The following is a 22,111-nucleotide window of genomic DNA, read 5'->3' as shown; positions in this document are numbered from 1 at the left end:
TAACACAGAAATGACTTTAAAACTGACAGTCTGTGAAAATTTTAATTAATCCATCTTTTGTAGAAACACGACATTTTTATTCTCAGGCTTATAACTAGTCATAATAATAACAGATACCTCCGTCGATTACTTATTTTGCCACACATACAGGACAAATTACTTCTTTAGAAGCGGGTACAATTCTCAATTAAAATCGAACCTTACATCGTTCACGAAAGGTTTAAAGTCGTGATTTCGGTTAGTGACAGTTTGTACATTATAGTGTGTGACCGTGGCTGCTTCACAAATTACTTTTATCGACAGTTGGGCGCATACTACTTCCCCTCTCACGCCAGGCGCAGGCCCGTGCGGCCGGCCGGCGGCGGCGGCGGCGAACGGGTGGCGGGTGGAGGGCGAGCAATGATGTCATTCATCACCACACACACACGCAAAGCACCCGCGAGCGACTCGCGCTGTTTACAGTCTGAACGCGGTGACTTCACAACCCGTGTCTGTGATTTATTTATTAAAATATTTATATTAGTTCATAAATAGTTCTAATCATGGCCAACAACAGAGCGACCAAGTCTGGATTTGCCGCCGAGGCCCAAAGAAAGGTAAGAAATTTTGGTTTAATAACTTGCCGGGATATAACCCGACTGTGTAGAATAGTTCCGGTAACTTATTCTGAGTCGTGCTTAATGTATAGGAAACGAAGGCTATCGTAATGAGCCGTGTAGCGCTGTAATTATTGATTCGGGATGCTGCGAGCTACAGAACTAGGTTACAAGGACTCAGCCGTGACCTACATTCAGGGAACACATTGTATCGTACGGATTGTGACATATTTACTGGGAAAACAGATGTTTTTATTACATCTATGTGCACTCAAGGAACGTTACTATTTGTCGTATTAAATACCACTAAAACTAGTGCCAGTTTCCTGGTATAGATACCAGTAATTACATTATACTAACAGGTACATCTCTAATAATAAAAATCCGTAGCCACTCAGATTAAACATTAAGTCAGTATCATCAAAAGTCTATTTAATGAGAATTCATTCCCCAATCTCAAAAATAACGTATACCTATACTAGACCTACAGCGGCGCACCGTGCAAGGGGAATCCTAAATGGTCAGAAACTGGTTCTCTAACAAAAAACTAACAAGAACACCCACCTAAATCGTACCTCAAGTCGAGACATCAACCGTGTCCTCTTAAAACATTCCGTCTTTTCTGGATTACCTACTTAACAGACATACCTACCTATATGTATAAACTGCTATAGCTGTATAAATATTTGATTGTAGTATGTCTACATTACTCAGGATTGCTTTAGTATAAATAGAAAATATTAACGCTATAGTAAAAATAACAAATAAGAAAATAATTTTTGTTTAATTTTTCAATAAAAACAATGCATATTAAAAATATTTTTCCATTTTTTTACGCTTTATGGTTACTCTGCATCAAGTTGTCAAATGCCTACAAATAATCATGTAGTTCTATAGATCGAACGCATATTTGTGTAATTTCCAGGTAAGTTTTTTGTACTCAATTTCTTTTTATTTAAATATTTATAGAATATCACCATGAAGCATTATTTAATATTCGAGTGTTTAAATTTCACGACGATATATTCCAGTAAACAAACAATAAAAATAGTCTCCAAAATTGAGTACAAAAAAACTTATGTACCTGAAAGTTACTGATTTACATTAAGTAAAAATAATAACTGATATTTCATCGCGTACGACATAAAAAAATTCGCGTGCAACAGAAATTAGAACCAATACTTGTGAGGAGGTTAATAAAGTAATTCATATGATTTGACTCGTCCGAGTACGTAAAAGCGTTTACTGTAAAATTAAATACCTATTAGAATATGATTAGTACGGAGTACCCTGTTCCACCTAATGGATCTTAAAAAACCAACTACGGGCTCTGTGATAGATATTTCCAGTGTATTTCGTGTAGTTGCCGCCTACTGCTTTTCCATAGAGAAGTATCAACAACGTACTGTCAAAATTCAATGATTTACAATTTAGATACATTAAGAACATTTTATTTTGAATAATTATGCACTATGGTAAGAAAAGTACTGACATCTTTTGGATGCGATAATTAGTAATTATAAGTACTGCCCTTGAAAGTAACGTAAAAAAATGCCGTTTTTTAATTTAAGGTATATGGGTTTTTTTTATCTTAAATGATGTAAATTGCCACAACACTATTTTTTTTTTTACCAAAATGACTGTATAGATTGTTAGCCAGATGTTTCATGAATTTTAGTAAATGACAACTTAATTATAACTTTACATACTAATTTTAATTTCGCTACGTGTCTATCTATATGTACGTATCGAGTTTATTATTAGTCAATACTAATATAGCTTAGTAAATGCTTATAATTAACTCTATTAGTCCTAACGAGCGTCATTAAAATTGTAAATAATAACAATTAAGCTAAATTACTCTACCCAGGCCAATGCTAACTCTCAAATAATAATTAATGGCATTCCATTTCTGACTTAGTCCTGCCAGTCCAGGGAAAATATAGTAACGCTTGTTTTAAATTGTTATTCGAGAAATATATTGTCGCTGGAAAGGAAAAAGTGCCTTCTAAAGCGCCATTTTGGCCAGTTGGAGGTTAGTAATTTCGCCTTTCCAGCGACGTTATAGTACCAATATAACTTGCTTGACTACGAAATATATAATTGCTTAAATATTTTCTATTATAGTCAACTTCTTGTATATATATATATATATATATATATATATACAATTATTACAACAATATCTTTAATAATAATATTATTTGGGTCGTGATACAATGCGCCATATCAGCAAAACAAAGTAGACTTTACGGTCATTCAATGTTTGTTATAATTTTTAATTACAAATAAAATTATTTAAAGAAGTTTTATATTTTTTAAGGCACTTGGTTCTATAACAGTAAGAATTATTATTAACATGAAAGCAATTTTTACAGTATGTAACAGAGCCTAAATTGTAATTCCAAAGAAATAATGTCTAAGAATACTTGAACATATAATAATAAATATTTTCATTGATTTATTCATTTTCATGTATTGGTAATATAAACATTCTTAAAGTAACATAAATCCATGTAACCCGGTATAAATGTTGTGCTTATACTATTACTTTCATTATTCATTAGGTTTAGTTAACACTTAATTGAAAATATTTACACAACTTTGACATAATCACTACGTGGTTGGTCAGTATTCAGAATTGTGACCTGATTGTAAACTCTACAATGTTTATATTTTAGTAACAGTTGTCGCCAATCGTTCGTCGTTTGTGTTTATAAAGACCAAGTTGCTTGTATTTTAAATAACATTAAGTGACGGGACAAACAAGTCGTGCGCCTGATGGTAAGCTACACGCCTGTTCATAACAGTTACAGTGCCACTAAGAGCTTTCTATTGCAAAGATCTGAGGGGCACTGCCACTGCGCCCGTCACCCTGACACATAAGTTGACAAGTCTCATGTGCCTGTAATTTCACCAGCACCCTTATCCCTCAAAACCGGAACACAGTATCGAGTATCGAGAGATATTATGACTTTGGCACATAGTCACAGACATTTCTTGAAAGGAACCCATTAGCAGCTGTTTCAAACGATTATCCTTAAAGGTGTCTTCGAAAATGTAACGTAGTTGTACACAAATAGCAAGGTTTCGCAATTTTGCAGATAATCAGTAAATAAAACAGCGCACCTTGAGTGGAAGGCTGTGTGAATCATGCATTTTTTTCTCGTCAAAGTAAACACTACAGAAATAAATGCAATATGTCGCTAAACGAAGGTAATGTGTAACTAAATATCATAATTATTAAATACGTCTTATAAACCTAAGCTGGCGCTTATCGTGTAATTGGTAACCTATCACAAAGTCGAAAATATTTTTGTCCGAAATAACGTTTGTTAGAATTTTCTTTTTCACTATTCCGACAGAACTTGAAATATATATTATAAATATTTGCTGTACTGAGAGACTACTTAGGGACCACTTCATTCTTGAGCGGAATATCTCATTTATGTAAATATGTCTGTGAAATAATTAATAACTTAAAGGTAAGCAGTTATTTGTCGATTTTATGTTCTGTCGGAATAGTGACCTCATGTGTTGTCGAAGTAGTTTTCTGTCGGACTAGTGACCTGTCCAACATGTGTTTTGTCGAAGTAGTGTTCCGTCGAATTAATGTGTAGTCGGAGTACTGTCGAGCCGAAATAGTGTTTGTCGAAATTAAGTATGACACTCCATTTGACCTCCATCTCACCTGATAGAAAGTGACGATGAGCTCCGCGATGGAGCATGCGCAACTAAATAATGCCTATTCACTCTCGTCTTGAAAAGTCCCAAGTTATAGCGTTAAGGGAATAAGTTATAAGAATAAGTTCTCTATAATATGTTATGTAAAACGAATACATGAACATTATCGTACATTATACTATCGAAAAGAAAAACAGTATTTTAACAATTCATTTATTCGACGAAAACCACCAATTTAATATATATATATACATTTACCCAAATATACATTTAAAAAAGATAGTTGAGTATGTAGAAACGACATCAGTAGTCCGTGTTGTAAAATCACCTAAAATTTCCTCTAACACTCTTATAAGTTTACCGTCTCAGAAATCGTATTATTATATTATTTCATATTGTATTCTGAGGTCATTGCCCGAATATTGCTTACGCTCTAGCAACCAACCTTATTGCCCTCTGCGTAAAAATCCTTAACAATTTTACTAATAACCGTTTTTAAGTTGAAACCGTTATTTTTAATTGTATAAGTACTACGCTTCTGTACTATTTATGTCGCGAGTAATAAAGTTACCAATGTAATAACCCCAGGACACCTTTCTTCCTGCTGAGAGCTACACCGGTCTTCGATCTGGGTCAAGGAGAATCAGTCGAATCACAACCGGTTCTCTTATACCATTTTTCAGAGAATCCTTCGCTACCAAACGTATAACTTTAACCACAAATGTAATTCCGATAAGTTGCATTACCCTGCGTGCGTACCCTGCAATCACTATTGAGCTAGGCTTGATCCTTGTTGTTAACGTTAATATTGTCATTAGATTATATTATTTTTATAAAATTCCACGATATGGCGACGGTTCCAATTTTAACCGAAATTATTACAATATTTCTTTTAATGATAAATATATTGAAACGTGATGCCACACGTCTTATCTCAAAGCAATATAAACCAACGTAGGTCAACCGAAGAATCTGGAACTCTTTTTATTTATCGAAGCAATTATTGAAAAACATAATAAAATAGTGATTCTACAAAATAACATCAAAGTTTTAATTAAACGATGACATAAATTGTTGAATTACTCACACGATATTTGCTTATACGACCTCTATTAAATTAACCTCAGTAACTATGAACAGATGTTCAATTACACCAAAAGAATTTATTTTGTACTAATTCAGTGAGACGATGACTCATATAAGGCACGGTTCTGTTACAACACCACACCACACCTTATAAGGCCTGGCCTTTACTCAGGATATATTTATAAGGCTTAAATACAGGCTACTTTCAAAACTCTGCCATATGTTCGAGATTGACACTTGACCAAATTTCTCTCAGCACATTTAAGAACACTATAAGATATCGACTTGTTTGCATTCTTATGAGACATTCGTTACAAATTACAGTTACTAATATTTTGCCGCAGTATGCGCTAGAGCTTTAAATACTTCTGACTCAAATTTCCGTATTGTGTGGTCGCAAGATGAGGGAAATATGATACGTCTAATTATGTATATGTAGTTTGCTTAGTTTTGTGATTTTTGCTAATAATATCTGTTGTTGTTGTGTTGGCTTTCATATTGCAAAATTTATTCCCCCTTCTGCCTTTTCATAGTGTGAAGCTATTGGTTTGGCTGAGTGCTTCATGCAGTTCCGCAATAAAAGTTTCACCAAGGTAGAAATGGCAGAGTAATAAAATTCAGTCATACGTTTGGTGTCAAAGTCCGACTGGCATGAACAGAGTAAATGAAACGTGTAGTACCTTACGTACTTGCAATGTAGGTATGTGTATGGCCATTTAGAGTTGTTCACTTAGCGTGTTTTATCTCGTTATTACCATGCATTATATGCACAAATGTTGCCTTCTATAGGTCTGATTGAAATTATTTGCAATTATGTTTAGATTTCTTTTACCGTCACCTCTCAATACTTATAACTCTCAAACTTTTAACGTTTAGGACTGTATACTTCAATAAACTTACCCCCTATTCGCTAAGCGATTGCTATTCGTTCATTGTATTGACCGTGCGAGACGTCGACCTCGCAGGCGACCCCATTCCTGTCTCCATACCGGTCGTGTTGGAACCATTGTCGACGATGCCCCGCAAGGCTGCCTCTTTTTAAATGCAGTTTACCTCAAACCGTTTGAACCCTGAGAAATTTCCCGCTGCGATTGCGTTTAGCATCACTAAATACCAGACAAATGCGTTAGAGGCGCATCACATGCCTCAAAATATTGGTCATAATGAATGATGACATCAGGATGACATACTTACTATCCTTGTAGGTCCTGTTGACTGAAGTAGAAAAACTAATGTTCGGAACATCGTGTGTATGAATCCGTTGACATTGAATCATAGTTATTTATGGCAGCAACTGTTTTTGTTGCCGAGTCGTGTATGGTCGTATCGGCAGAGATTAGCAGTGAATGAACACCATACATACATCGTTACATTGGTATTGATGTTTGCACTCTCATACATCGACCTTCTTTCGCATCTGGCGCTTATTTTGTAAGGGCATGTGTATAATTTGTTAAATTTTTATAACTAACTTCCAACCTGTACGTAACCTTAGTAAAGAAGGCATGATAATTTTGTAGTAGTACCTATGTGTTACAACCAACACATTTATTTTATCGGAACGGTATAGTCAATGTCCAGGCTTGTGTAATAATTAGTATTAGTGTGATTATTTTATAGCACAAACGAAACATATTAATTATGTTAATAAATTAATAACCAGATAAATTGTGTACCTATAATTTTAAACATTTGGGCTTTTTAACAATATATAGTAAGGAAATTAAAAGGCAGAAAAGTATAAGTAACGAATAAAAATTGAAAGCAGAACCTAATTATAAACATCATTGTAGCAGGTGTTTCCAAAAACGAACAAACAGGACATTGCTAACATGAATCGACTTCCTTTGTATTCTAACACAAATTAGATAGCGTTTTGGAATAACAATGAAAGGCGCAAGGGTCCGCTGCTCGGGCCATCTTCAAAATGAGTTAAATATTCAATAGCCCGGCCACTCGAGGAAGCAAAAAAATGGCAGGTTCTATTTAATCTTGCAGCTTGGGTTCTTTTAGCTATATTCTGTGGTTTAGCGAACAGTGTGTTTGCATGTTCAATGTTTGAACCATTATGCTAAAAGTCGTTCGGTATACAAGTATTTAAATAATGTCGTAAACAACAGCTTTTGTGCCAGGCATGGCTTTTTACTAAACATAATTGAATTTATCGAAAATAAACTTTTAAGATCTGACACTTTTTACATCTGTATTATCTGTATTTGGTAGTAAGGTACGTACGGTCAAGAGCACGTCAAGTTTGACACTTTGTACTTTGGACTGTTCTTATCATAAGCGGCATAGAGTTGGATTTAAGTCTTAAGTGTCAAGCATGACGTGCTCTTGACTGTACATACGTGCAAGCGTCCTCATCGACGACCCCACCCCACCGCTCGGCGCTCCTGCATTTTGCATCGGGCTGGTATTTACGCTAGCGCTTTCTTTTCTTAGATCACAGAGTTATCACTTATCAATGTTTAGAGAAATCTATTTAAATATTTTCATTTTTATACGAAAGTAAAATCTGATAAGTTATTAAAAGTCGTGGAACAAAAGTTGTTGTTTATACGATGTTAGTAGAATCCTGCGAAGTTATTAGATATTTACAAATAACCCTGAATAATACACAATTGAATGTATTTTAAATGTAATAATCTTTAATCATAATTCTGGTATTTGAGGCCTACCTAATCGAAAATGAGTATACTTTCAATATTTTTTGTTGGTAACGTCTGACGAGGACCAAGAAATCTGAGTCACGTTTGAATTTCTTCTTTGATTGCGTCATCGACGCGTATGCTGATTCAATCGTACCTTAATCACGATTTTCAGGAACAATAATAGTTCCAAGTAAAATTCCGAAATAATAAATACTATAATATAACTTAGCTTATTCGAAATATTTCCTGCTGATAACATTTTTATATTCAAATGTTGTATTGGTCACATTTATTTTTATCAGACGAGGCATTGTTTATTAACGAACAAAAACGCCTGTTCAATATTCATGCCATACCTAGTCGTATAGCTCGAGAGACTATTTCCTAGTATCAAAAGAAAAGTGTACAGCGACTTATAAAGAAGGCTCCACTATCACTCTACGTGCTTCACATACTACAATGGTACACATCATTATTTGAACGATAATATCGGTCAAAAACTGTATTCCAAACGAGCTTTGTTGCAGTGGGAATCTTCCATTCAACGGCACCACTGCCACACCTCGTGCAATAGCAAAGTAGATAATAACAACTCTCATTAAGCCAACTATGACAACGTTATGGTCGACATACCAATATGTTATGACATGTGTTATGGAAATTATAATTGTTTTGGATGTTTTGAAAAGCCGTAACTTTGGTCCTGTTCAGTTCAAAGAAATATAGTTTTGTAATCTAACATTTGTGCGAGCGGGAGTACAGAAAGTTTGAAAAATTTGTTTTTTTTTTTTTTAATTTTACTGTAATCTATTTTACTCAAACAGGAATCGCAAATTGACGAAAATAAGCGAAAAGGCCTGCCTCAGAATCAGTTATCAAAACTTCATTATAGTTGTTTAACTACGTACCGAGCCACGTTATCAGTGACCTTCGCAATGTCGGCAGCGTTTTGCATAGAATGTAGGACTCCATGATGTTGTACATTTCTGTTTAAAATAATCCGACAGAATAGTAACCATTTTATTGTTTTCTACTGCGTATATTCAGGATGTTGCATGAAAATGTAAGCACTTAAATACCCAGATACCCTACTTATACACAATAAATGAAATTCAAAATTTCCCTGAGAATTATGCTGTTGAGTGCTACGTGTCGGGATATTCTGCTAGCACTTGGGATATACGACGATCGTGTTCACTGCAACAGCATTAACCCCCGTTTATTATCGAGGTATTTCAACGCGCGCTTACATTTTAGGAAATGAGGTGTGTGGGACCGCTCCCCACGTTCCGCAGCCCCCCGCGCTGGCAGTTAGGCTGGTTTCACAGCTGTGCGTACGATCCGTACGGACCGTCCGCTCCGCCCGCGGGCCATCGGCTTGCATAGAATCCGCAGTGCTCTGAATCGAACGTGTAATTTAGTGCGGATATTCACGTAAGGCAGTCGCCTACAATAAACGCACGAGTGGCGTGTACGCTGAGCGTGTTCAGTACGGGAGCAATCCGCGTCACTGTAAAACGATGTTCTCCGCCAAATGTGTTACTCCGCACTGGTGCTCTGCGCGGACGGTATGCAGATAATAATAATAACGCACACACTCAACATAGCCCTGCACTAGGGAAACCCTGTGTCGCGGGTGCCATGGACTCATACATAGACAACAACAAATTACACCCAAACTCACGAGAGAAATAAATGTAGGCCATACAAATATTTCTTCCGGCCCGGGAATCGAACCTGGGACCACTGCGTGGCAGTCCGGCATGGTAACCGTTCGGCCACAGCCAGTAAAACCGCACTGTTATGAAACAGGCGGAGAAAATTTTACACAGATCCGTCGTCGACAAGCGCCTGACGGTGGGCGGCGCGGCATACGTTAAACCGCTGGACAATTTTCAAATTTTGAGATAATAATGTGAATTTAATAACTATATGTACGGCTTCAGTTGAAAACCAAAATTTAGTAGGTTTTCTGTACTACATAAAGAGAAATGTCTCCATATAAAAATTACGTGCAAAGTTATATATTTTATTCTTAAATAATTCGTTTCAAACTTTTATTTGGCCTGTTTTCAGGTACCTATGTGTATGGTATATTTTTTGTAAGACCGTTATTTAATAGTAATACCATTTGATATAGCAAAACAGTTTTTCCCGCTTCTCCTCCGGTGACACGCCTTAATCAACACTCAGTTGGAGGCAGATAACTAGCGAGTGTGAAAGATTGTCTAGTAGGATGCCACCTAAGCGTCCACCTAAGGTAGATTTATATAATGGGTACCTAATTTTCGAAGATTTCTAAAGTGGCTTGCAACAGCTTATAAGGGTGCGTACAAATCTGGCAAATGCGCCTGCTTGCGAAAGGCTCACGATCTGCACACGTGTATTAAGTAGTGCGATCTGTTCGTGCGCAGCTCGCGCGCTTCTCGCGAGCCATCATGCGAGGCTTGCATGAAATGTGATTGCAAAGACGCTCCTAATTGCACGCATGCCGCGGGCTCATCGCACATGCAGCGTATTCGCCAAACGTGTACACACTCTAAGGGTCGTATTCCAGAACTCTACTAAATACTCAAGTCAGGACTTGAGTATTGCAGTGAGCACTGAAAATCATTCTCAAGTCCTTGCCATTAGAGTCGTATTTCCAGTGCTTGAAATCATACTCAAGTCTGGTCAAGTCTTGACTTGAGCATTGAGTAGAGTTCTGGAATACGACCCTTAGAATTAAGTAATACTTCAATATTAAAAACACTCAACTTTATAAGTAAAGAAAACACCGAAAATCAAAAGGGACACACTGGAACAATTATTGTTTATAAAAAACGCTGCATCAATTCGCCCACCAGAACCAATATTATAATTTTACCTATTAGAATTACGTCTCACTTGCCTTATTAGGCAACAAACCATTCTAGTTTGCCTGTGCACCTGTGCATTACTAATTTACTCTCGCTCGTAAGTAGGTAAAGCTATTTTTGCTACATGCCCTCGTAATATAAATAGATACCTACGCCTATTTTTGACAATTGGTTATTAAAAAAATCCAGGGAAAAGGACTAAACCAAATTGTATACTTTTTTGTGTTGTTCTTTGTAATACCTCCAATGAACACTACGCCAACTTAATTTTTGGACCTGTTCTGTTTTCATTCTGTTTTTTGTTTCTTTAATTTTTATTTTTCACCAAATTCGTTACTTTGTTTTTGTTTTCGAATTAACTTTGTTGTTTTTATTTTAATTTTTTTCACAAATTCGGGGAACATATAATATTAGCAAATAAACATGGCTGTTTACAAAAGTAACAGAAAATTATCAAAAAATAAAGTTGGTGTAGTGTTCATTGGAGGTATCTACATAGATACATTAAATTTTTGTCTGATACATTTTGTCTTTGAGTATTGGTGAGGAACTTGAGAGTGTATTTGGATGTAATAATGTGTGAGAAGAACAATGTTCACTTAAAATATGTACATTTTTGGATTGTGATAGTTATTGAGTTGCAAATTAAGAGATAGTAATGTAATGTATTGTATTTTTTAGATGGGTATTTAATGATTTACGTGTTTGAGTTGAAACTTTACATTTATAATATGGATACATACCATGGACCAGTAACTCAAGAGGACTGCTAGTCTCCATAATACTACAGATTGTAGCTCTGAAAAAGATCAAAAATCCGTCTAGATGGTGCTGGTCAATAACCTGGAAGTAGTTTATTTTATGCAAATGGCCGTGGATATCAATTAATTCCGCTTTAATATTATTTAATATTATGTTTTTTATTCACATATTGATCATGACCTTAAATTATTTTCTAAACTTTAATAAATTGTGCGTGTAACAAACTAATTTCTAAATTTACGCTTCCTAATATAGGTAGATCGCGCTAATCTCAATAAAAATAAAAGAAGCCGGCACCATAAAATTCTTTTTTTTTAGGAAATGAAACTATTTTTCCGGATAGAGAATGAAACTATTTTTCCGGATTTAAATCGCGTATATTTGGACCTGTAAAGGGCCCGAAACTTCGGTTTGTTTGAAAAAACAAATATACGCGTATATATAATACGGAAAAATAGTTTCATTTCATATGTGTAACAATCGCGAAAACCTAAGAACTCGAAATTTTTCCGGATTTAAATCGCGTATTTTTGTTTTTTCAAACAAACCGACGCCGACGTTTCGGCCCCTTTACAGGTCCCATGGTCACGGTTGACTGAAAAAACAAATATACGCGATTTAAATCCGGAAAAATAGTTTCATTTCCTATGTGTAACAATCGCGAAAACCTAAGAACTACCTAAGAACCTAGGAAAGCACCATAACATAACAGTTGCAGTGCCACTCAGAGCTTTAAACGCCATCTGTGCAATAGTTGATTTCTTTGTCATCATTTGAAATTAGAGGTGGGCGATTAAACAAAAAGCACTTACAAAAGTTTGCTTTTTAAAATAAGCACATAAGCACGTTTTTTAATTTAACCGTAAGCGTTAATAACGTGCTTATGTTTCAAGTCTCGCCATCAATGTTTCCTAAACAAATTAATTCATCAATGTGAATAATAATTTTATATATAAAAATAAAACACATGTTTCACAAATAAAGTTACTTGTCTTAAAACCTTAAAAGCCTTCTTTTCACTATCAACACAACGTTATAAGCTTTTATAACATAAAAGTCTACGCGCTTATACGTTTTTCTAAACGGGTTTTGTAAACTTCAAACCAAAAAGCATTTATGTGGAAAGCGTTTAAAAATCACGCTTTTAAAAAAAATAGTACATCGTTTTAAAGTTTAAAAAATAAGCACTTTTTCCCATCACTATTAGAAATAGCTTTGACAAATTGCAACTTGCCAGCTTGCCAGTGTAAAACAAGTTGATACAAAAGTAGCTAGTAAGTTCTCATCGCGACATCTGGTGTCCCAATATGTAGTACAGTACATACCCGACTATGTTGTCATCTATCGCGATTAGCAGAAAGATACAAAAGTGAAAGTACAATGTTTGTCTCTTTCTGTCATTTACATTGTAACATTAACAAAAACGAACAATGATTACAAACTTGCAATTGTCTGGTAACATAGCTTTAGTCTAAAATTCAGGAGTCCCGGAGTCATGTTCAACATAACATTTGAAGTCATGAAGGTACTTCTCGCAATTCGACTTTAAGTAGTGTTTGTGTATTGTCGAATATTCCGGCGTGACTCCGACATTTGTAAACCGAGTTCGATGATTCTTTTTTTGGAAGAAAATATTCCACTTTTAAGTGTGGCAAATTAGGGGATGAATCCGGTTTATTGAATTTCACCCACTTTCGTTAACATATTTGATTAAAACTTGGCAAATAGATCTAATTCCAGGTCGGTTCTTTTTGTCTCAGTTGCAAAGTGAGCAAGATACTACTATGATAAGAGAACTTGAAACATGACAGACACAAAACAGTCAGGAGTTTTGTTTGAAAGTAAATATTGCTGTTGTGAGGTAGAATAATGTGTTATGTAGTGTATTTATGCCTCGAAAAACCGATTTGTCAAAGCAAGCCAATAGGAATCCTGTTACAAGAACTCTGTGCTATCAGAGTTTCACGTTTCCTATTGTTGGTGATGACGTTGTTGAAACAGTTATTGATTGTTAAATTTAAATTATACGTAAAAGTAATTACTTTTCAATACTTTTGCCTAACCTACAATGAAACATAGATATTACAACAAAAGATATTTAATTTTAATTATTATTAAACCCTTAATTATGTTAGTACTAAATTGGTAGGTATTTTAAATTTCTGGCCGCTTTGAAATAAAGTAAAATCGTTTTAGTGTAAGTTATAAGTTAGAAACATTTTTTAAGATAACTAAATTTAAAATTTTTGATTTTGTCTAATTGATTTTTATTTTGTTTTGCTTTAAATTTTGAAGAAAAAGACACTAACGATTTCTGAAAATTAAATTATTGAAGGAAAATTAAAATCAAGATCTGGCAATATGGTCGCATTAGACGTCTAAAGGGTGCGTTCCCATTATGTCGTGACGACAGATCGTCGTGCAGTTTAAAGTGTCGTGGCTTGTATATTAAAATGAAGTTTTGGTGAAACACGATTAACTGTCGTTCACGACTTTTTTGACGTTACGGCAACAGACTGTCGTGATAATGGGAAGAACTAGAACGACAGTCGTCAGATGATAAATAAAACGTCACGACATAAATGTGACGACAGATAATCGTATGATCTAGTATGACCAGCTAGACACGACAGTCGTTCAACACAGTCAGGATTGATAGTCGTGATAGGGAACAGGCTAGACGCGACAATCGTCCAACGATAAACAAAACGTTGCGACATAATGGGAATGCGGCCTTAGCCGGTACCGGAGGACGAAAAATTTGAATACTACTACGAGTATTCATTTGTTACCTTTTAGATTACTTTTGTATTCACTTTAAAAATGAACACAGATTCTGCCAGAAATTCATGTACTTTTCTAATATAAGTAGGTACTTTTATGCAGCGTCTATAACTATCGAACACATTTTTTTAAATGTCCCATGAAAAAAAACCATTTTATTTTAATCACCACGTACTTTGGCAATTTCTATGAAAACAATAAGCATTGAAAATTTATATATCAAATCGGCGACTGTTGTCAATAAGTTCGTTTCTGTTTACTTTTTAGCTTTACTTACTCGACATAATCTCGATTGGTTTTCTCACAATATTATATTGTATACTGTAGTACATATTCCGTACGAAAGTTGTAGCCAAAAATAATATTATTTTTATTTTTACCTACCAAATTATTTTCTTCGTTACAGATCAACAGCAAATACAGCGAGGATCTTGCACAGGAGTGCCTGGAATGGATCAGAGTGATCACCGGGGAGCCAGAGAATGTTTCTGGTGACATGGACAACTTCTACGAAGTGCTCAAAGACGGCACATTGCTTTGCAAGTGAGTTTTTTAGTATATTATTCCATGCTACCTGGATACTGGAAATAAAATCTTAGGTAGGCCTTATTAGTTTAACCTCCTGAGGGCTTCTAATTGAGGCTTGTAAAAGCGTGTCTGAAGCGCATAATAACTTTCATACAATATCTAGTCTTCAAAAGTGGCGCGCCTGTGGGACTGCAGCTGCGCTTCTAAATGTTGTAAGAAAATTAGTCGCGCGGTTTTAGCGCCACTGCAGCATTTCTATATCTATATCAGTATGCATCAAAATGTACATAATGTGTGAACTAATTCAGACCCAGAAATATTATTCCTAAGATCACGTACAGTTACATTATAATGAAAATATCGCATTCACACTTAGCGCTATATATATATAAAAAATACCATATATATATATATATATGGTATTTTTTATATATAATATCAAGTGACGTGACGAACAAATCGTGCACCTCATGGTAAACTACACGCCTGTTTATAACAGTTGCAGTGCCACTCTTTAAATCGCAAAGATGTGAGGGGCACTGCCAGTACGCCCGTCACCCTGACACATAAGTTGACAAGTCCTATGTGCCTGTTATTTCACCAGCACCCTTACCCTTCAAAATCGGAACGCAGTAATGCTAATATACTGCTTGGCGGCAGAAATAGGTAAGGTGGCTATACTTCCCTGGACGAATTCTCGCAGAAGGAGCTCTACTGCAGCTAAAAGTATCTAGAAAAATATGTTTTCCATACAAAACTGACGTGCATACTTATTTGGGCCTGAAGCGTGTAAATTGTATTTTGTAGGTACATTTAGTAAATGAATACTATATATAATACTATATATAGAAAAATAATTTATCTTTTTATTAGATATTGAAACAATGAACTAAAAGTACAATATATTCAACCATTTGTCAACTCAACCAATTGCAGGCGAAAATCGACAATTCGCAACCCCTTCGCTCCTGGTCGTAATAAATGTACCGAAATTCAGATCTAATTAAACTTGTCACAAATGTATTTATGTCTTTCAATAATTCATACTGCCTATTTATATGTACAGTTTGTACGTTACACAATGTTCAGTGTTACATACATTATCATACAATTTCGTTCGAATTGCGCCTATAAGTTAATAATCTCAGTTCAGAGTACTAAAAAAACCGACCTCAAAAGTACGTGGAATTTTTTGAAATCAGTTACCGGAAAGTGCGCAAACCCGGATTCGTTCCCTAGTTCGTCACTATACGGAACTTGACACAGGAGATAATAAAAATAGGTTCTCACTACTCTAAGTATATTGACAGGGAATAACGCCTTGATTTAGAGAATAGCAAAATCAACCATTAAAATAATTTCTCCTTGTAATAAAATTTAGGTACTATTTATAAAAATGAGTCTTCGTGCGTGAACAGCCACTCTTAGAGGTGGATGATTTTCTTCAAATTTAATGGGACCACTATGGAGGTACCCTCTTTCCAACAAAAAAAGAATTCTGAAAATCGGTGTATAAATACCGGAGTTATCGCGTAATATACATACTAAAAAAAACATACAGTCGAATTGAGAACCTCCTCCTTTTTTTGAAGTCGGTTAAAAAGAATACAGTACCTTGCACTTTCAGAATATTCAAATTAGTACGTTAAAGTGGCTTGTCCGTCTTGCAATCGCATAAAATACTAGATAATAAAAGCCCCAATATGCTAAAGAAGATTAAGGAATTTTACAGTAAGAAATAATTCTTAAATGAAAACGATGTAATGTAACGTACTATAACTATACCACCTGGTAATTATGAAAATCTATTACGTGCTTACCCCGAAAAAAACCCAGCGCCTGAAAAGCGTCACAACCAAGTTACGCCAAAAGCGCTTGCAAAATTTGTATTTAGTAGCAATAGAGCTTCTTATGAAAGAGTTAGTTCAGGGTAGTACTGCCACCAGTAGCGCCCGTCACCCTGAGACATAAGTTGACAAGTCCCATGTGCCTGTAATTTGACCAGCACGCAGTAATGCTTATATTACTGCTTGGCCGCAGAAATAGGTAAAGTGGCAGTACTTCCCTGAACGAACCCTTTCACAAGGAGCTCTACTGCTACAAAACTTTTCCAGATGTGGCCATACTGTTCTTTTGCCACTGTCAAATAGTCAGAGTTATGTGGTACACAGCTCAAATCTATCTGCCTCTGACATTCATTTCCTTATTACAGTGGGAACGAGACATTTTTTTCTGGTCAAAGTCTGTACATTTTGTTTTTCTAATAAATGAACGTTTCTGGTTCTCTACCAGTCATGGCTGAGTCATCACAATGTTATTATTTTCCCGTAGTATTTACTATAGGCACATGCGAATAAATAATACTTATTATTATCTATGTGTATACATCATTGACTTACAATTATATGGACGTCGGGTCCGCGCTAAAAAGTGTCCGCACTTGTAAGGCGCTAAAATCGTATACAGAGCGCGACACTCCGCTTTAGTCTTCATTTGTTCTACTGACAGCGCGATACTGCGATGACATTACAATTTAAATTTCGAATAGGTTGACTTGGGACATTTTTTTCGTGGTTTTTGTATTAGACCCGTCGTCCATTTATTTGTAAGTCAATGGTATACATAGTTACTAATCCATTTGTAATGTGTTTATTTAAAATACTACTGTGACGGTGTGACCTCCTTACACCGTCATCTCACCTTTTTGTATCTCTCCTCTCTCCGCTTGTATCCTATCATTTTTTATTTTACTTGTATTTAAATTTTAAATTTGAATTGTTCCATCTTCCTTCACTTTCTCATTTTGTTTTCGTACCACGGTCACTCCCTGCTCGACCGCCACAACAGTCGGAGCCGTTTCAAATTCCATCGCGTATAATCGCTAATTTTGGTTCTTTACTGCGTTTATAATCATTAAATAAGCTAAATCATGTGTAATAATTTATAACAGTCTACAGCCGTCTTGTACCTATATCTGTAATTCAGTTACTCGGCCCATTTAGGGGCTTTAATCATAAAGTGTAGGGAGTGTTTTATACTGTTGTACCTGTTTTTTTTACATTTACCTTTTGTTACAGCCCTTTCTTTTAACTTTACTTCTTTTAATAAATTTTGTAGACCGGAAGTTTCCCGTTTCATTGACGTGAACCTGTTCGGCTAGTTAGGGTTACAACTCTTTCACTACTATTAGAAAATATTCTTTGATTATTCATCTCCTAACTTTCTGTCCTATGATTAACTGAAAGAAATTGCTACTTAGCCCACCTAGGCCGCCTGACTTTCATTAGGTTATTCTAATGCCAATCTCAATCAAATGGAGGAGGTTTCGCAAATCGACTGTACAGTTTTTTTTGTATGTATGTTACGCGATAACTCCGTAAAATTCCGATTTTGATGATTCTTTTTTTGTCGGAAAGAGGGTGCCTCAGATATGGTCCCATTTAAATTTTAAGAAAGTATTCCACCTCTAAGGGTGGCAAACTAGGGGGTGAATGACTTTTGAGGTCGATTTTTTAGTACTCGATACTGAGATTATTGTAAGTAAAATCTGATGAATTATTAAAAGTAATGGAACAAAAGTTGTTTATAATATTAGTAAAAAGTCCTGCGTAATTATTAGTATTTTACAAATAACCCTGTTTAAGATTATATTTTAATTTTTTTTGTCAACATTGTCTACAGTCTCGTGAACAACATTCAACCCGGTACTGTGAAGAAGATCAACCAGTCCAAAATGGCATTTAAATGCATGGAGAACATTAATGCCTTCCTCGAGGCAGCGCGGCAATTCGGCGTGCCAGCCCAGGAGACCTTCCAGACTGTTGATCTATGGGAGAGGCAGAATTTAAATTCTGTCGTCATTTGCCTCCAATCACTTGGCAGAAAGGTAAGTTTTAATGATTTCAGTTTTAATTAAGAAATCACCTTTTTAGTAGCAACAGAGCTCCTTGTAACGAGTTCGTCTACAGAAGTACTTTCATATTACTTATTTCTGCAGCCCAAGCCGTAATATGAGCATTACTGTGCTCCAGTCTTGAAGGGTAAGTGTGCTGATGAAATTATAGGCACGTTGTACTTATCAACTTATGTCTCAGGGTGACGGGTGGAGTGGCAGTGCCCCTCAAATCTTTACGATTTAAAACTCTGTGGCATTTCAACTGCTATGGACAGGCGTGTCGCTTACCACCAGGTGCACAACTTGTCCGTCTCGTCATCATGAAAAAAAAAACAAAGTTTTTACTTGGATCCATCACATCTCCCTCAGGCTCAATCTGTTCGTCGGACAAGGGTACCCTGATGGAGGGCTAAGCCTTACATAACAAATTGGGTAACTTATATTTTGGTGGAAAAACTCCACCGCGCTATATGTAAATGCTCTCTCGATATGCGGAAGGATTAAAGGGGGTTTTCAATCTACCTGAGAGGTGCGACTTGAACGCTTGTAAGCTACGGTAAATACGTATTTCGGGTGGCAATAAAGTAGCTTTCGGTTCATGAAACTAATATTATAAATAGCTAGATAGTGAGAAGAGGAAAAATATTTAATTCGAAAGAATTATGAACGCATCCTGAAAGTTTCCTTTTTTTCTGATGTGGACAGCTGGAATTTTCTGCTCACCACAAATGTTTTTCCCGAAAAACGTAAACTAGGATCTTTTCATTTCGAATAAGCGTATAAGCATCTTACAGGGGAGTAACCTCTACCCTCGATCAGATCGGCACTTGCCAGGAAGTGAGATTTAAATATGAAAAAGTAGATATATCAATTAGTACTATTAAAAGTTGCCAGGTCTCTTATAATGAATCAATTTATCTTTATTATTATATCAATAAATTTTAATGTTCATATCCATCTTTCTTTTAAATATTTACATCTTTGAACTATTTGTGTATTAACTTATTTATTGTTTTAACATTCACACGACTAGCATTCATCGTCTGACACATATCCTCCCAACCTAATTTAAAAAAATTGTTTTGAGGTGTTATTCCTTTTGCCATCCTCTAAGGTTATTCCTTACATTTTCATAAACTAATAAAGATTGGTCTTAATTTTTTCAGGCTGGACAATACGGTAAACCTTCGATAGGACCAAAAGAAGCTGAAAAGAATGTACGGAACTTCTCCGAGGAGCAGCTGAGGGCCGGCCAAGGAGTAATCTCTCTTCAATATGGCTCCAACAAGGGTGCGAACCAGAGTGGTATCAATTTTGGCAACACAAGACACATGTAAATTCAAAGAAAAAGATTCAGCCTAGTTGTGTAACTTTCTCACTAAACATATAACCCCTGACATCAATTTCCGTGTCTATGCTTGCTAACGCGTATAATATAGAAACTTTTGTTCTTTTTATAACCGCTAGATGGCGATGTACAATTTACCACACTATTAACGACAATCTTACCTACAATCTCCCAAAGTAGTAAAGATGTTTTTTAATTGTTTATTCAATAAACAATTTTAGTTAATTTTTTATCATCAAACATTTCGTAACTCATAAACGTGAACATGTCTTTTTTTTTAAATAATAAATTTACAGTCGTCTCGCTCTGCGGGAAGAAAATAATAAATAAATAAAATAAAAATAAAATGCATTTATTTCGGACTACAATAAGATCCATAAAAATTATTACAGTAAAAACTTAAATGACCATGTTAGTACGTAAACTTAAATGAAGAGAGGACCAGTGCCTTAGCAGTCCACTGTCCCATCTGTGTGCAACAACTGTCAAGAGTTTGTGGCAGCTGTCGCGCACCCTACGCATTGTCGCGGCGCAGCGCTTGCGCAACGTCGCTTCGAACCCGTTAACGCTATAATAAATAATGGTCACGTTAAGTTCGACACTTTAGTGCTGGCATTGCGTCACAAATTAGGGATACTTAACTACGCCGTCGTCGCGTCGACACGACTGTCGACGCTGTGCGTGCGTTGGCAAAACGATGACGCTCAAAAGACGCTAGTATGAGGGGTCTCTTAAAGGTAAGTTTATCATGAAAGAGTTACACGACATCAAAATTACTGTGATCCAGGGATTTCGTATATATCACGGTTACTAATAAAAATTACAATTTAAGTAAGACAGTTACACAATTGGTGTCAGAAAAGATTAGCATTAAATAAGATAAAAACGTAAGTTTCTCCTAATCAATTTGGTCTATGAATAATCGTAGCCTCAAAATTTCTTGACATATTAATGTAGTAAAATATTAAAATGATAAATTACAGATTACGAGTTGCTGTACTTAAATAAATATTCTATCTTAATAGACTAATGACACAAGACTTCATTAAATGGACCACTTCAAATGTTGTGTAGGAAAAGAATTCCCATTTTTGAATCTCTAAATATTTTGTAATTGGTTAAAATAATCAAATACTTTTAACATTGTTGTTAAATAAGCATTTAATGTTTGTTGTAATGTATTAGTCATTCCCGGATCATTCCAATTGTGGAATTTATTTTTTTATTCTTTTAACTCTTAGAATTCCCAAATCGTAGTTTTTGTTCATTATTTATACTTATTAGACATTTAAGTTGGATAGATTTTTAATTATGTTCTAAGTAATTGTTTTATAAACCATAAGAATGTTATGGTGCAAATGAGAATACGCCTATTGTAAAGTGTGAAAAAGCAAAAGGTACAAATTATGAAATTTAAAACCTTCACTGATATTATAATAATATATGTACAGTTAAGAGCACATCAAGCTTGACATTTTGGACTTTGGACCGTTCTTATTGCAAGCGGTATAGAGTTAAATTTAAACCTTTAGTGTCAAGATTGACGTGCCCTTGACCCTGTACCTATCTGAGTACTAAAAACACTACATTGAAACGATAAAAAGTATTTTCATTTACACCCTCACGTAGTTATCACGATCGACTTGTAACATAATTATTACGGTAGGTAAAACCACACAAATCCTTGAATTTATAACGCACCTTTGACTATTTAAAATACTAGTCGTAAAAATGTAACGTTGTCTCAGCAATTGTGCCAATTTCAAACGCAGGTCTTCTCTTTTTGATATTTCTATTGAAACAGTACAATTACTAGAATTATAAATTTAACATTATTTTTGTAAAGAAATTAGATGTGCCTTTATACTCCAAAGGAGCCAAAACTCGAAAGATGTCTACCTATGTTGGCAAAGTTT

The 22,111-nt window shown here is 35.3% G+C and overlaps 1 protein-coding gene across 1 annotated transcript; it reads left to right on the top strand.

Annotated features, from left to right (window-relative positions):
- Nucleotides 1–340: 340 nt before the first annotated feature.
- On the top strand, nucleotides 341–20,757 carry LOC113233818 (myophilin). Its single transcript, XM_026469032.1, has 4 exons — nucleotides 341–596; nucleotides 14,831–14,967; nucleotides 18,634–18,838; nucleotides 20,014–20,757. The coding sequence occupies exons 1-4, from the start codon at nucleotides 543–545 to the stop codon at nucleotides 20,182–20,184; spliced, it is 567 nt and encodes a 188-aa protein (XP_026324817.1). The 5' UTR covers nucleotides 341–542; the 3' UTR covers nucleotides 20,185–20,757.
- Nucleotides 20,758–22,111: the final 1,354 nt, after the last annotated feature.

Source organism: Hyposmocoma kahamanoa, unplaced genomic scaffold, assembly GCF_003589595.1.
Source record: "Hyposmocoma kahamanoa isolate Upper Pololo Valley unplaced genomic scaffold, ASM358959v1 80, whole genome shotgun sequence".
In the NCBI taxonomy this organism is placed as follows: Eukaryota; Metazoa; Arthropoda; class Insecta; order Lepidoptera; family Cosmopterigidae; genus Hyposmocoma; species Hyposmocoma kahamanoa.
Note: the sequence above shows the minus strand (reverse complement) of the source record. Positions and strands in the feature narration are given on the sequence as shown.

What these genes read in the sequence shown, in the direction of transcription:
- LOC113233818 (XM_026469032.1), top strand. Translation starts at nt 543, where the DNA reads ATGGCCAACAACAGAGCGACCAAGTCTGGATTTGCCGCCGAGGCCCAA. An exon ending in GACGGCACATTGCTTTGCAA is followed by an intron (nt 14,968 to 18,633) that starts GTGAGTTTTTTA and finishes CATTGTCTACAG; the next exon opens with TCTCGTGAACAACATTCAAC. An exon ending in TCCAATCACTTGGCAGAAAG is followed by an intron (nt 18,839 to 20,013) that starts GTAAGTTTTAAT and finishes TAATTTTTTCAG; the next exon opens with GCTGGACAATACGGTAAACC.